At 46.3% G+C, this 17,059-nt stretch overlaps 1 protein-coding gene across 3 annotated transcripts in view; it reads left to right on the forward strand.

The window, feature by feature from the left end:
- LOC119446586 (transcription elongation factor SPT4-A-like) overlaps positions 1–17,059 on the forward strand; it is a 101,720-nt gene that overhangs the window by 2,763 nt on the left and 81,898 nt on the right. For all 3 annotated transcript variants that reach the window (XR_007466156.1, XM_049664232.1, XM_037711056.2), the window contains exon 3: positions 2,163–2,218. Coding sequence is in view for 2 of the 3 variants with exons in the window: in XM_049664232.1 (XP_049520189.1) it covers positions 2,163–2,218 (56 nt within the window). In the remaining variant the exon portion in view is untranslated. The remainder of the gene's footprint in view (positions 1–2,162; positions 2,219–17,059) is intronic.

A 17,059-nucleotide genomic window follows, 5' to 3' on the forward strand; every position in this document is an offset into this window, starting at 1 on the left:
AACCTTCAGTGCGCTCAATGTTGTATAATAGTGCAGCAACTTGTTGGATCACATGCTTAAAAGGGCCTTGCAGTGGTCTTTAATTGGGATAGACAGACTAACGCACATAGAACACATCATCGGTCACAATGCATAAGAAATATATTACTCCTTTACGACAGCAGGGAACCTACAGTTTTGCTGCAAGGATAGATTGTTTCCCTGTGATAGCGACGTTTACAACACAGCTCAAAAATGCACATGCAGCATTTTATCATGGGGTCAGGTAACATGCACACCATAATGAAGTGGCTTAGACGCAGTCATACATTATTTAGTTATTGGTGCTAAATAAGTATAAAGAACTGGGAAAATATACTGTGTAATTTGGCTTGTCATAAGAAGCAGCACTGTTTCATTTTAGCACAACATAAAGTCTACAAATTAAATATCTCTGTCTGTCAACACTCACTGACAGTCTGGGTTAATGTACGAATGCCAGAATATGCAACCGAAACAAGCAAGTGAAAGGGGAAAGTGTCGCTCACCTCAGAGTAGTGTGAAGCTATAGAGGAAATCCATACATATTTCTCAGAGAAAGCTTTGCTGTTTAGAAAATCTATCACTGCCCAGAAATTGAACCCAGGACATGAATCTTCCTCCACCTTGCAGATTTCCGCAGAACTGATTTGGTAAACAAGCAAATGATGCCATAGGTGTGTGGTGGTCATGAACATATTCCGTAACAGGAAAACAAGCGTGATGACATTAACTACTCATTGATCACAGTAAAAGGCTGTTTGCAATTGAGGGCATGTAAATGTGGCACTCAGTTTCTATTGGCTTCAAGGGTCTGGATTTGGTAATCTTTATGGGGGGGATCATGTTAACATCATGGGTTCGGCCTGATGGGGTCAGATGTTAGATATGAGACCCTTCAAACAGCGATGGGAACGGCTCGAGGGTTGTTTGAAAAAGCTTCGTGTTTATGACACATTGCGGTTTTATCAGTTTGTGCCCAATGTCAAGAGAATACACACATATTAGTAATTAGATGCCTTTGTCAAGCAAATGCCTAAACAAAGATTTGTTTCATTTGTGGAGAATGTCATTGGTCTGAATTTATCAGCGTTAAGATAGTAATTTGCCATGATCGACACCACTTTGCAGCTTCGTCAAGGTTCTGTTGATGGGGGATAAAGTAAAGGGGTGAACCAAATTGTATGGTAAATGGCAAAGCCATTAGGAAAGTCATAACGGTTTATGTAATTCTAAATGGTAAGTTTGGTGAAAGTTCAGAACTATTTATGGACTTGAAACAATTTCTCATTGGTAGCCAGAGGTGACATCTCTATATGACAATGAATAGTTGCCCATGGTGGTGAACTGTTTGTGAAATGGCAAAAGGTTGCTTACCCAAGACATCATCAAAAATTTCGATTTTAGGCGTGGTAACTTAAGTATTTTGCAGCTTTGTGGGATGCCAGGAACCACTCTGGAAAACCCACTGAATGTGCAACCAAGCTGAAAAGTATTGTCAGTTTCTTAAATAGTTAGTATGGACTAAAATCAGTGAGCTGTGTTATGCATGAAATGTCGTTCCTACTGTGTATCAATATTGTTAAATCATTGTTCTATAAAAGCTTTATAATGTCAAGGACAGGGAAGTCTCGAGGTACTCTGCACAGTGCGCTTGTTAGTGATATGCACCATAAAAACAGTTACTGCTGGGTATAAAAGTTGGAACGACTCCACCGGGAACTTTCGTACTGGTAGTGTCTCACCAGCTACAATCAATCATGCAGAAGTCCTTTGTAGTAAGTGTTTGGTTGTGTAAGATGTTGAGAGTGCTGTGTCAAGCTTGCTTTATTCTGCAGGTATTTTGTACCATCATCTTCTGTTTATTTGGTCTTTGTGATGATACCTTTCCATTGTGCATTTAGCAGCCAGAAGTTGGCGCTCCATTTAAGCCAACCTGTCGGCTTTCCTCCAAATAAACCCTCCTTTTATTTCATCTAAATTCTCTCATCGCCTTTGTATGCATTCAGGTTACCGCACCACTGTTCCACAGACTTAGAAGCATTAACAGTGCAAAAAAAAGTGTTTGATTCGCATTTGGCCATGCAGAGAATTTCAAAGTTGCCTGAATGTTTGCATTGCGGTTTTTGTTTGGCTCGTTTCAGCATGATCGCTCTGATGAACCCTGAGGACAGCTGGGTGGCCAAGTGGCAGAGAATCAGTGAGTTCCAAGCTTAGCTTTTATATTTTATTTTTTAGATGCGAAGCAGCTTATGGCAGGGGCTTTGTCCGTCCCTTCCGCGGCGTCCCACACCCCCCACAGCGCATGTGCGTCCCCTCCCCCTCTCTCTCCTCTCCTACGCTCCCCCCCCTTTCTCTCCTCTAGGAATCTTCTACTGTACGGAGCGGCGCCCGTGTGCCACACCCCCACAGCGCATGCGCGTCCCCCTCTCCTGTCTCTCCTCTCCTACGCTCCCCCCTTTCTCTCCTCTAGGAATCCGGAGCTGTGCGCACTACAGGTGGTGCGACAGCTGCATACTCCACTGGGGGCGCCACGGTAGTTCCGCGGTATGAAAATGACGGAGCGCGCGCGCCTCATTCTCTCTCCTGTGCAGCGCCGCGATGAGCGCTCGGGCCGCTGCCACGAAACCATCTCCCGCTCAAGCTAACCATCTCCCCGCTGCTTCGCATCCACACATGGTTCTCTTTAGCGGGAGATGGAGTAATTTTTTTAATGCTGCTGTGCTCACACGTCAGTGGCACAGTGGCGTCTATTTGATGAGAAAAAAAAAAAGACCTGCGCCTACTTACTCGCTTTAGGTGCACATTGTAATACACCATAATTAATATTCTTAACTAATCCCTTCCCTTCATTTTTCGCCTTGGCATCTTCTATAGGCCAAGTATAGTTAGGAAGCATTAGAGGGGCACTAATGCGAAATATTATGTTAAGCTGTATTAGTAAACTATGCTTCGGGAGTAGCGAAACGGCCACTCTATCATACCGAGAAAGCAGCCTTGGTAAGCCAGAAAAGATGCAAAAAATGAAGGACTAGTGGGAACCCTGCGCTGAAGTTCCTGGACCAGCACGCTGTGACCTCATGGATTCCGACTGCATCTGCTTGCATCTAGTTGTTGGCAAGGAAGGACTAAAGAGGGAACCAAAACAGCAAATCTAGTGAGATTCAAGAATATTTCCTGCGCCAAAACGATTGAAGAAGAAGAAAATGCATTGAAATTTGTGACATCACGCTGACTTGCCAGCACTGTGAGTTCTGGTAAGTTCAAAAAGAGCTTTGGCCGTCAAAACAAAGCGGACAAAGAGCAGTAGATTGTATTAAGAGGCCACACGGAAAGTATGTCAGCTATCGTTTTTGGTGCATTTAATGATAATTTAATCACCTTTCTTATACCAAAAATGAGAAAATATATCCCGATTAGTGACATCATACTGACGTGCCGGTGCTGAGGCTTCTACTCTAAATTCGAAAAGAAGATTGCCCTGATGGTCAGTTTAAAAGAAAAAAAGAAAACAATGTAGCCAATTAAGAGCAGTCTGTTGTATTAAGAGACCACAGTTCCTGTAAGGTCAATATGGCTCTCGCTTTGAGCATACATTTACCTTGCCTGTGAATTGTGTGTGTACACTCTTGAGCACAGAGTGCCCGTACACACAGCTGTACATGCTATATAGGATGCACCGTACCCTTAAAAATTGAGTCTAGGCCATCAATAAATTGGCTATAGAGTTCAGTAGAATGCCTTGCCTTGTTATAGACTTCTTTTTGTCGATAGAATGTATGTGAAACTCTACCGCCAAAAACCTTTAATTATAATAAATTTCCTTTAGTCTGTCTATTTGCAGACCACAGACTTACGGAGGGCCTGTCTGCCGAGAGTGCGGATATTAGTCGACAAAGGGGTTCGATGCCGTACAGTACACAGGCCGTGATGATGATGATGTCTTTATTTCATCACATATGATGCTGTGGGGCACAGTCGAAAAGCCTGACAGAACCTGTACACCACAGTTGACAGCTCCAGCACAACTTTAGGCAAGCACAGTATTTATAGTTAAAGGGACACTAAAGGTAAATACCAAATTGGCGTGCACTGTTTAAAAGTATAGTTAAAGGGACACTAAAGGTAAATACCAAATTGGCGTGCACTGTTTAAAAGTATAGTTAAAGGGACACTAAAGGTAAATACTAAATCGACGTGGACTGCTTAAATACCATAGCAGAAACCTCGCAACGCTTGTTTCATGCCAAGAAAAGACTTAGTTTACGAGAAAATTGCATCTGATGGGTCAGAATACCCTTATCGCAATTCAAGTCTCCCGCCACCCAACCGGGGAGTGGTGACGTTGCATACGCTATCACCGTCCTTTGCTGCCGTCGGTCAATAAAACGGCGGTACGGTTTTTTGCACGAAACTCAAACGCGCGGCCACGCAGAAACTGACCCATGACAGAGCGCTGGATTCGCCGCTGCAGCTGCTTTTGGTCAAGTGGCGTGGACCGTTCGGGCATTCCGCGACATTGCATGGAAGTAGAATTCTCTGCTACAGTATAGACCACTTATAACGTAACCGCTATAGTGCAGGACCGGATATAATACGGTCTTTTAAGACTCCCGTTAATTTTCCCATAGCACTCTATGTGTAGTTGGGGGTCACGAAATACCGGTTGCAGTGCGGCTGTCTGGAAGTTCTGGAGTCTTCTTTCTGGGGTTTTACGTGTCAAAACCAGTTCTGAATATGAGGTGCGCCGCAGCGTGGAGGGCTCCGGATTAATTTTGACCACCTGGGGTTCTTTGACGTGCACTACAACGCAAGCACACGGGCGTTTTTGCATTTCGCTTACATCGAAATGCGGCCGCGGCCGGGATTCGATCCCGCGATCTCGTGCTCAGCAGCGCAACGCCTTAGCTGACTGAGCCACCGCGGCGGGTAAGTTTGGCAGTCAACCTAGACGGCAAACGCTCCCCTCAAGCCACAAATACCGCATTTACTCGAATCTAACGCGCACTTTTTTCCGATATAACAGGTCCAAAAATTGCGTGCGCGTTAAAATCGAGTACGACCCTAAATCTGCGTCACCATATAGCCGTCGGCATTTCAAAATGGCCGCCTCGCACGCGCGTCGAACCTAGATACTGTCGAGCCTAGCTACCGTAGCTTCCTCCATGTGCTGGAGTACACGTGCTTAGGTTATATTCTACTGTCTGCCTTCACGTTCTCTGCGTCTTCTCTATCAGCACGAAGTGCCGAGTTCATCATGATGCCGCACTTAAAAGGAAAGTGATCACGTGTGCGGAGACGGACGGAAATGGGGCCGCATCACGAGCGTTCGGAGAATCCGAAACTTGCGTTCGGGACTGGCGCGAACAGGAGGAGAGGATTTTCGCCAGCAAAGCAATGCGGAACGGTTTCAGTGGACCGAAGTAGGACGTAATCTGCGACGATCCACTTCGGCGATACGATCGCCTTGGCCCTATCTTGAAAGCAATCTGCGACGGGGGAAAGTCCGCCGCGCGCCGTGTTTTCGCAGCTTATAGGTCGCGTTGAAGCGAGAGGCATGATAGCACGAAGGTCAATTCACTCGCCGCGCTTCGTCACTCGAGCGTTTTGACAGTTCGTTTCCGCGGTCAACGAGCGAGATGTGTTCATGTTTGCTTGTGCGCGCGTGATACCGTGCTTATTAATTTACTTAGTAAGCGAATACGGAACCTAGAGCACTGTGACAACGACGGCAGAAATGCGCCTGGATGTCCATTATCGCAATAAAATAGTTGTTTTGGTTATAGTGCGGATATTCGCGACTCCGGCGACTTACGTTATAAGCGCTCTACACCGTACTTGCAGTTTGTGCGAGTTTCGCGAGCCAGTAAAACCAGCGCAACACGACGCCATAACGAAACTACTGAAACGCGAAAGCGCGGGCGGCGCTGAGTCGAGCGAAAACGAATCCTTTTGACCGCCCGCGTCGTTATCAAGGGTAATGTCAATGAGTTATTTTTTTTTTCTAAAAATGAAATAGAACTGACCAAGATAGCATTTTCTTTTCGTCTTATAATGCAATAGAATGGTGCATTTATAACGAGTGTGGAGTGGCCTTCGTCATCGGGCAAGTGCCTGAATGTCCCGGGGGAGTCTCTTATCGTGTCCTCCATTTACCTCAATTTCTCGATATTTAAGGGTCTGTTCGCGATAATATTGACGCCTTAGAGATTCTCGAGCACTAATCTATCACTTCAAATTGCTTGACCTAATATTTGCCTTTAGTGTCCCTTTAATTAATGTATATTTTTTATTTATTTACAATACCTACAGCGCCCTTGTCCCCGGGGCATTAGTGTAGGGGGGAAATATTAACATTCAAATATAAAATTCAAATACATAGCAAAATGCAGATCGGCGACATGCATTTTGAATCTTAAACTATGAAATTTCGTTTAAAATTAACAAAGCAAAAAAAAAAAAAACATAAATCGCTAGGACAAATCGCACAAATCGACCTGCAAGCACAAATAGAAGCAGGCACAAATGTAAGCACAAATCGCTAGAAGGAGGATAAGAAACTGTAAACAATATGTGAGCCCAGGCTGAGATGAAATGGAACTTTGAAGGACAAGTGGAAATGTTGAAAGGAGAGCGGAGACAATTTCTTGCGGGAGCCATTGTTGAATTGTGCGTGGGAAAAATGAATATTTGAAAAGATTTATTCTGGTAGCAAACTCGCGCACTTTTAATGTGTGGTCAGTACGGGCATATATATATATATATATATATATATATATATAGGAGGATAGTCAAACAGGATCGCGCAATGACGTGAGGCGACTAGATCCGCCTTAACGCGGCATTTCACGTCGCGCGATTCCCGCGCACATAAAGCACGGCCGAGGCGCATTCCGTATGGTTACACGTGTGACAGCAAGCACCAAGAACGCTCATCGGCCGCAATTTCGGTGCTGACATCACGCGGTGTGTGGAGTGGGCGCGCCTGCGATACGGCCGAGGTATGCTGCGCATGTGGTTGCCACTTTATGCGTTAAGAGAACACGATACGCCTGGAACTTCAGAATGTTTATCGCTCGACCGGACGAAGGATGGGCCCTGCCCTTCTCCGCGTACCGAACCACAAACGACTGTAGCATTCTTTTGCCCGAGGACGCACCGCCAACGCGTGCACGAAGCTCACAATACGAGCGTTGAGTCCAACCTTGATTGGCCATGTTCAGACATTCGAGGTCAAGAGAGATCGAGAGAGAACAGGAGAGAATAAAAAAGTAGATGAGAAAGGTGTTTGTCCTGCGTTGGCTCTCTGCGTCGCTTTATTATTTTCGATTGAACGGGAGCTCTGCTTGTATTCATGATCATGTAATAACAGCGCGTGAAACAAGGCACGTAACATGTATAGAAGAGCGCCCTGTATATCTCCTCTATGTTAAGTTCCTCGTTTTACGCGTTGCTATTAGATGTTCGGTTGAACGTGTGAATAAGCCTGGAAAAGTTCGTAGACAGGACAGACGGTAAGAGAAAGTGGTTTGGTGGGAGCCATGTGTACTGCCTGGCCGAAAAGAGATGGTGATTCAAAGAGGGCAAACAATTGTAAAACGGGAAACCCCCACTCTGAAATAACGTTGGCAGTGTTGTTCTTATTTCGCACAAAAAGTTGAAAAAGCGTGCAGCTAGGACGATCAGTTTTTGAGGATAGCAGCGGCCGGAGTCTATAGACATTCATTCAAGCTGTCCGCGAACGACTGTATCAAACAAACCAAAGAATTATACATCGGACAATGGAAACAGAATACTGCGATGCCTGCCGGCCCGCATACAGACCAGGGTGGGGCGAACGAATTTTCTGCCACTTCCAACGGCAGTGGAGCAGCGGGCTATATATATGTCTGGTCTCGTACTTCTCATTTTTTTTTTCTTTTTGGGCACTTTATCATTCCTTTTTTTTCCCCCTTGCGTATCCATTAGTTGTCTGTTCTTCTTTACGCCCCCATTTCCATCCCCCTTCGTTCAATGTGCCCGCGGCTATTACGCAATCCCGAACAACGGCTTCTCTCTCTCTCTCCTTTTCCCGCACGACCTGCGGGCAACGCCCGGGCTCCCGAAAATTGGGGGCGTCGCCGGCGCGCGTCCCTGACCGTGAAAAGAGAGGAAGGTTGGCAGAAGATAAAGACGCGCAGATGGGGAGGGAGAAACTGCAGCCGTCCGGCGGTACGCACACACGCTGGCAGCTGATGCTCCGGTGGTGGCGCTTGCCCCGCGCACAGGGTGTTGAACAAAACGTAAACACGATGAGATATATATAGTAGTCTCTTTTCTCCCGTCGTCGCTCATATTTCTTTCTTTTAAAGCCCATTCTCGTTTCCCTTTTTTTCTTTTTTTGGGCTTCTATTTGACGAAGAAAACTGCCTTCGCAGGCAGAATGTCGATCGAAGTTTCCTTCGAGCCCCGAAAAAGCTGAAACACAACAAAAAAGGAATAAAAAGAGCTGGGATCCGGAAAGATGTCAGTGTTTGTGGGCGAAGGCCGCCGCCGACCGACATATTGGCCGGAACCGTTTACACACGCCACCACGCGGACGCGCGATTCTCTCGTTTGTTCCCGATAACGGTGCGTCGTCGCATATTACGCCGCCCGAAAGCGCACAAAAGGCGAGCCAATCACACGCACTTCCGGAGGATTTGCCGCCGAAGATCTTGCGCCTCCCTTCTTTCGGCGGTTGTCGTCGTCGCCCTGCTGTCGTCGTGGCTTCGCCCGCTTCACTTCTTCGCCCCTCCTTTCCGAGTGGGCAAGAAGACCACCTACCGCGTAGATGATGGCTCGTTGAACGACGGGTCGTACTTACAATGGCTGTAGGTCCGCCGTCCGGCGGTTAATGGCGCGGTCGCACCCTCAGCGACGAGGCCAGTGTCCAACTATGGCACTGAAAGCCAACCTGATGTTGGGCCAACGCAGCCCAATGAAAGGCCAATATGGCTGTCGCGTCGAGCTTACGTTGGCCTTGTCTTCGCAGACAAGGCCAACGTGATCTCTCGGTCACAGAGTGCTTGTACAAATGGCCGTATATACAATGCATGATGCGCCGTATATCCTTTATAAAAACTAATTGAGTCTTTCAGTAGATTGTCTCTAGATTTCAAGTAGACCGCCTAGCCTTGTCATAGACTTGTTCTTTTTGTCAATAGAATGTATTCGAATTTCTCTGCGGACAGATGCTGTCAAATATAATCGATTTCTTTTTGTCTATTTGCTGGAAAAAGATTTACGTAGAGCCCGTATCTCGAGTCTGTGTATTGGTCGGCAAATAGTCCGATACAGTAAGTTTAAAGAATATGATGATGGGGATGTCTTTATTTCGTCATATATGATGCTGTGGGGCGAAGCCAGTGTGTAGCTTGAAGGAAACTGTGCAGTGCGTAGTTGACAGCCCCAGCACAACTTTAGGTCAACACAGTGTAGTTAATTTTATATAGCTGGAACATTAACAGAATGCCTTACACATACACAGTGTAAGTAGATGTGTATATATATAGTATAACTCCGGAAAGCATTAGCTCCAGGCTTCATAGCAAAACTTTCAAAAACATCGTATAAAATTTCTTGATTAAGTTCTTGAGTATGGGTGGTTAATACTTAACAGGCGTGGTTGCTCCTTCAGCCACGAGGTCACTGTGCTTTCGCGCATGCGTAAAGTCCATGCTCGCCCCGGGCGCTAAATGCGAGCGTAGGCGGCGAGGCGATAGGTGGATATTACTGGTATTGCGTGTGGTTTGACCTAGGTGCCCGCAATGCCAGGACAGTGGCACCCACAGTAGATGTGTATTGGTCTAACACTAATCAGAGACTGGTCCTGCATCTACCTGCACTTAACAGGTAGGCTGTTGGCTGTTGAAACGCCAAGTTAGCCTTCGTGCAGCTATAAAAGGTACGTGTGTTCTGCTACTCGCCGCTTTCCAATAGCAGCCTTCATCAGGCTGTGCAATAAGGCAGAAAGTTGGTGACGCTAAGAAGGCATAGTTGAGGCCGTCTGTTCGTGGTGCCGAAGTGTTGTTGATTTCAACTTGGCAGCGTCAGTTTCCTGATGCTGGGCGGCGTTTCCGATGGCTTTCGTAGAAAGACCGGCCTGACCAACAGAAATGTTTTTCTGCCTGTTATTGCGGTTTCCTAAGTATATTGTGCTTGAATTTGATCGTTTATGATTATTATTCCTTTTGAAGATTGCGTATCCAAATGTCGTAACTCTAGTGTTGGAAAACGGTTAATTTCTCCGATCGCTGACTGTTCTTTAATTACATTGCGATTGCCCATGGAGCTGTCAAACATAAGCGTTAGACGCGCGTCATGGTATGAGTAAACCCATGTAGGAAATATCCTTGCTGACGACCTCGGCAAGCAGCTGACCAATTTGTTTACGGGACGTGGCGAAACGACTTGTATAGCTGGCAAGTACGCGCGGTTTCAAGTTTCTGCCGTTCTGGGTCTGAAATACGCTGAGCGCAGGGACCGTAATAATTCGCCGACCGCAGCCAGGAGGTTAGCCAGAAATATTAGTTGAGGAGCCAGCAACTAAGCCGGAGAAGTGCAAGTTATAAAGCCAAGAATTTAGACAACAATATTGCAGGCAACGATCGCTGTTGGAGAGACAGTGTAGGAGATCACATGCGAGGGGCCATTTGTACGTGGCCTTCAATGTAAATTGATGCCCGACATGCTTATAAATGCTTGTGATGTGCTATTGTAATTAGCGTTAAAAAGCGCAAAAAAAAAGAAAAGATCTGTAGTAGTATGGATTTAGAAATACCTAGCTAATTTATCAGCGGAAAAGAAAACTATGGCCTAGGGAATAAACAATGTTAGATCAGTATTAATACGCAACATACATGTTACAACAGCAACGCTGGTCGAAGTTAATTACTTGATTGAAATGCTAGTTAGGTTACTAACGGCGGATATAGCTGATATATCGGTCGACAGCAGGCGAGTTAGCCAATTCGACCGAGTAGGGAGCTCTAGCTAATAAAAAGGAAAAAAAACAGAAAAAGAAAGGGAGAAAGAACTTCGTCGGCCCTTCCACTCCGTCAAAATGGTTAACCAGCGAAGCTGAAACGTGCGGCCCCGGCGTTTGTCACTGGGTTAATCCCGAGGCTTCATTAAAGTATTTCTCAATTATGAGGTTACACACACGTTCGGCTGCGACGGAGAGAACGACGTCATTGACGGTATGCCCGCTGTCCACGGTTGTCGCTTGCGTTCGATGTCTCGAGTTTGCTCGGCGGCGTGGTTAGCCAGCACTCGCCTGCCATTGCCGCTTGCGATTCTTCGAAATTAAATTACTTCAAAATTAAATCTGTCCGTTACTTAAGAGAATGAATGGCTCATACCTCCTTAAGCAATGTCCCATATACCCCCCGTAAACGCGGCCTCCCCGTTACGACGACAGAAGAGAAATGAAATTCTACACTGAAATGATGAGCGGCAACGCAGCCAGCTGTGGAAGCAGGCGACGACGACGAACGCGGGAGCAGTGGCACGAGCGCGTGCCGAGCACGAGCACGAGCGCGAGCACGAGCGCAACCCGAGGGGCGCCAGCGAGTCAGCTGCGGAAGAAGACGACGACGCTCGAGCCAACGCTGATGATGATAGTTTTCTGTACACAGGCGATTTCGCATATAGTACATATAAAGCATCCCTTTGAAATTCTGTTGGGAGCTTGATACACCGCCACGTCATGCTTGCCGTTGCATCAAATACGGGGTGATCATTTTTCAGTTTTAGGTAGTTTTTAAAAATCGCCTATCGCGGGATCAAATCCCGGCCACGGAGGCCGCATTTCGATGGGGGCGAAATGTGAAAACACCCGTGTACTTAGATTTAGGTGCAAGTTTAAGAACCTCAGGTGGTCCAAATTATTCCGGAATCCCCCTCTACGGCGTGCCTCATGATCAGATCGTGGTTTTGGCACGCAAAACATTACAATTATTTCTTTTAATTGCCTATTGCAGATACCATATTTTTAGTCCTGGAGATCGATTATTCACAGAGGCGGGTATTACGTGCACGAAAAATAGAAACACATTTAAGAAAAAAAAAATAGAAAGATTAATTAAGAAAAAAAAACACGACCTTTTTAAGTAATTACTTTACGGCACATGCTGAAATTTAAGAATTGTAGTCGGTGAGCTTGCAAGGCCTATCCACTTACAATTAATTTTCTGATTGACACCAGTTTAAAGATATGCGCCATCAAACTCGCCGTAAAAAAATGAACTGTTGTTCCACTTACTTTTTAAAGAAAACGCTCCTTTATGCATTGAAGCACAAAATTAACTGGAACGCCCATATACTTTGGGAAATAACATCTCGAAACTGGTGTCATCCTGGAGATTAACTTCAAATGGATACGTCTTGCAAAATCACCGGCTACAATTCGTAAATCGCAATATGTGCCGTAAGGTAATTAAGTTATCAGTGATTTTTTAAATTAGTCGAATATTTGTTACGGTTTCTCGTGCAAGTATAATGTCCGCGTCTCTGAATGATCTAGCTCAAGGACTAGAATTGTTTTATCTGCAACTGGCGATTTCTAAATATTCCGTAAAACTTAAAAAACGATCACCCCACCCCGTATTGTGTCAAATTCATAGCTAGATATCAACTTAAATGACAGGTGGAAAAAGGGGCGACGCGGTGCCAAAAGAGGCCCTTTCGATAGATGTCGCTTTTAAATACTCGTATCCGCTACCTCACTTTGCGTGATATTGCTATCAAAAAGGAGATCGCGTGCTTTGCGTAAATTTACACTCATTTATATTACGCATATTTGTAATGGATGCCATCTCCGATATGTTTGAATGGCGCCCCATTGTGTGTAGCCTCAGCTGCCGAGGATTCCGAACAGCGCGCGCATGTACTTGCTGCGTGAAGGTTGTTCGATGCGGCCAGTCGGGCCCTACGCTGCTCGAATTTTAATTAAACGCGTATACTGAAACAAATTTTCCAAGTTGTAAAAACTCCACCAAACTTTCAGTCGCGCCTAAGGGCGTCACACTTAGCAAGCTTGACGGTTGCGAACCACTTGTAAGATGTGTTAATTTGATGGCGCAGTGACATTATATTTTCGATTAATTTTTTACGCTGGGTGGAGGTCCGTGACCTCTAAACCTTTGAAAGAACACTCGCAAGCCTCTGAGTGTTCTAAATGATTGCTCGGATTCGCATCAAATTTATCAGTGGAGTTCCTGTGAACAAAGTAAATTAATGGCTTTTAATAATGGAAAATTTGGTACATTTCGGTCTGCGTGGGAAACCGGGCCTCCGGGGTCACGTTTCCCCGACGCCACGGCGACTCCCACGGTTATGGATGACTAAAGGTGGGCCTAGTGCGTGCGTGATTGCACACGTCATGTCGCAGTCATCTGGCTGACTAAAGGTTTCACCAAAGGGGCTATAATGCCTGCGCATTGCCACACGTAAGCAGTCTTAAGTGTGTATGCCGAATTTTTTTGTCTAAGGTTTAGAGAGTTTGGATCTTTATTGTACGCAAAAATGTGCCAACACGAAAATTTCACTTTGGCCTTTCAGTTCTTTTTTTTTTTTTTTTTTTTCTTACAGCTACGTCTCATGGCTCTAGTATTAGGAGCTAAACATGCTTGTTGAGGGCTTGCTACGAATGTATCCGTCAATGCAGGCTCGTTTTTCGCAACACCAGGTTTTCTGCGACTATGAAATATGTGTCGTAGAAAACCGGTGAAAAAACGGCTGACAAGAGAGGCGGTGTTACGTAGTAATGTGCTGCAGTGCGGACCTGCAGAGAAAGGTTAATCTTGATGAGTTCCACCGTTTTGAAAGAATGCCTTATATACCACTCTAAACCCATTTAATATTGGTATTTGGTGTCCCTTTAACGTGCTTTATGTGGACCATCAGCTTGCGGCCTTCGCGTCAAAAACCACGTCTTCTTCGCTGCGACATATAACTACGCATCCAAGAAGAGGTGACTGTGTATTACCTGCCTGAGGAGAGCTTGGCCGCCACATGGATTTGGGGAAGGGGAAAAGAACCGTTATAATTTCCCTCTCTCTCTCGTGAGCGCTTTGACCGCCGAGACCACCACTACCGAGGCGCCGCATATGGACCGTATCCGCCCCTCGGTCTTTTCATCTTGTTCGCTGGCCTCCGCGTTACGTGGAACTACGGCGTACAGAAGGCGCGGTCAAAAAAAAAAATCATAAAGAAAAAGTAGAAACATATATAGGAGAGGTAGGTGATCTCTGAGGCGTTTGCTTTCACTTTCTAAAGCTGTGCCCTTAATCTTCTCTCTCTCCTCTCTTTTTAATACTTTATCGAGTGCCCCCGCCCTGCGCGTGCGTCTCACGTCCTGCCGGTCTTTTACGTCACACGGTGAAAGTTTTCAGTAAAGAGAAGGGAGGCTAAAGGAAAACACACATATATGTATATAACAAAGCGACTCGCAGCAGCGCGCCAAAAATGGGGATAGAAAACCAAAATTTCGGGGTCTGTTGTCCCCTGTCCGCTTTCTCCCTCAAACTTTTCAAAAACCTTCCCCGTGTTCCTTTTTTTTTTTTTCCCTTTTTCCCTGTTACGTTTTATCGGCGCGTCCGCTTTCTCCGTCTCGTGTTTGTTGCGTCCGGTGAAGGGGGGGGGGGGGTGAAAAATTTTAGAAAAGGGATTGGCCGCCGTGACATAAGAGCTGCGGAAGGTAGTAGAAAAGGGGGGTAGGGTGGCGAGGATGTGTAAGGGGCTAGCAGTGTGTCGGTGGTGGTTGGCCGGTCAGGTAGGTGGACCTCTCTCGCCGGCCTCAGCTTCTACACGCGTCTCTCTCCCTTTATTTTGCCTAGAGGAGGTGGGTGAGAGAAAGGGAAAGGGGGATGAAAGAGAAAGCCAGGGCGGGGTCCAGGCTGCTGCACGTTGGTCGAGGACCTCTGGTGCATGGGCTGATGATCGTCGGTAGCGACCGTTTCTTGGCCTTCCGTACCGACACACGGCCGGTTTTGCTTGCTCTTCTGTTTAGCATTTGCCCTTTCTCTCTCTTTTCTTTTTCTTTAGTAGAAGCTTCAGTAGAAGAGGTTTAGTCTGACGGCATCGTAGCCTCCACGAACATCATACCGCTGCTGACGGACGGTCGTTCTGCAGACACTGTATATATGTGGAGAGGAGAGGAGGGGGATAGTGAGGGGGGGGGTCAGTCTTTTTTTCCGAGAATGATGACAGTACGTCAAAAAAGTGCCGCTATGCGATCCCGTCGTATGTGGGTCTGTGTGACTGGCCCGGAGGACCGCGGGAACAGATGTTGCGTCGACATCACGCTCGCCGCCGTAGTCGACCTCGCCGCTTCGTAGAATACTTTTTAGCCACCGCGACGAGAGCTTGGTGGCGTTGCCTGCGTGCGTGTTCTTCTGTCCCCAGTCTTTTATTTTTTTTACCCCTCTTTTCTCTGACGCATACCACCAAAAATAGCGCGCAGCGCCTTTTGTCCGGGTAATGGAGGGGTCGATAAAGAACGAACCACGAATTCTGTTGGCGGCCTAACGTTTCGGTGTCGGGGGCTCTGCTGTGTACTCTGCTGGTCTGCAATTAGCAACCGCGGACATCTGCGCCACCACCGCCCTTGTGGCACGATCTCCCCGCCACGTTTTTCTAACCGACGTGATTGCGGTGAAATAGAAAAAAGGAAAATATAGCCATGCCGTGGCTGTCTTTAGAGCAGTGGGGAATGGCCTAAAGAAAGAGAGTTAAATTCTTGGACTTTACGTGCCAAAACCACGATTTGATTGAGTCACGCCGTAGTGGTGGGCTCCGGAATAATTTTGACCACCTTGGGTTATCTTTAACGTGCGCCCGCTCACTGCACGGTACAGGAGTGTGTTTGCATTCCGCCCCCGTCGGAATGCATCGACCTCGCGACCTCGAGCTGTGCACTGCAACACCATAGCCACTGGGCTACCGCAGCGAGTGGGGAATGCCCGGTTTCTGGAGATGGTTATACAGTCGGTGTTCAGTATGAGCTGCAACACCAGTGCCCGTGGTTGAAGGGAATCCAAGACTGCATTTCGGCTCATATTGAAGATGACTGTGCATTTGTTGCGCGCTCTGTATAGTTTGATACCGTGCAATATACGCGCGTGTTGTGAGATTTTTTAGTAATCTTTTTTTTTTTCGGAGAGTACCTTGGTTCCTCTGAGGCTAGTTTATGTTGCCAGCAAATCGATCTCAGCATTGAACATTGTTTGCATGCGCTACACAAGGTGTTTGGGAAAGTGCGTGCTTAATTTCTTAAAAAATAGGTAAAGTGGGTTAATTAAGCGATCTCCCAGGGAACGCTTTTACCACGGAGGCATTGAGTTTCGCGAGTGACTCGAGGACAAGTAAAACGTCGAGCGAGCATGAAGGGAGCATGCTTATTAAACGGCGGCCTCACTCGTTTCATATGAAGCTCTCCCGACGGTGAGTCCTGAACAGTCGCTCATGGGCGTCTGCTGAGTGCTTGACAGTGGCGTTCTGCGGCAGTTCGGTTTTCTTGGCGAAGTTGTACGCTGCACATATTAGCAGCGTGCATGTCTGGAACTGCATGGTTATGAGCTACTTGGATGACGGACTTCATTGAACTGTTGCATTAGAATAAATCGTGACTCCTTCAAATAAACGTTAATTTCTTTTATTTTTATGATTACTACCTCGAGTCTTTTTAAAATGTATGCCTCGGTGGGAAAAGCTATCCCGGGGAAAATCGATCAACTCTTTGAGAGCAAGAAAAAAATTTTTCGGAAATATACAAAATATGCGCCATGCTCCTAGTTTCCAACTTCTATAAGTTAGATGACGCAATATATATGCATATTTAGTGGCGTGAATAGCCATACTGATGCCCATGCTACGCGAGAAAGCCGTGGTTTCGCAAACTTAAAAAAACGTGTAAGTGCCTGTCCTGCATTGATCATTTATATTTACTCTTTCCAGGGAGCGCCTGGTTCTTTTTTTACCACGTTATTTAGGCTCTGGAAGCAATGGTTGTCAGGTTAGG

This window comes from Dermacentor silvarum, chromosome 3, assembly GCF_013339745.2.
Source record: "Dermacentor silvarum isolate Dsil-2018 chromosome 3, BIME_Dsil_1.4, whole genome shotgun sequence".
Taxonomy (NCBI): domain Eukaryota; kingdom Metazoa; phylum Arthropoda; class Arachnida; order Ixodida; family Ixodidae; genus Dermacentor; species Dermacentor silvarum.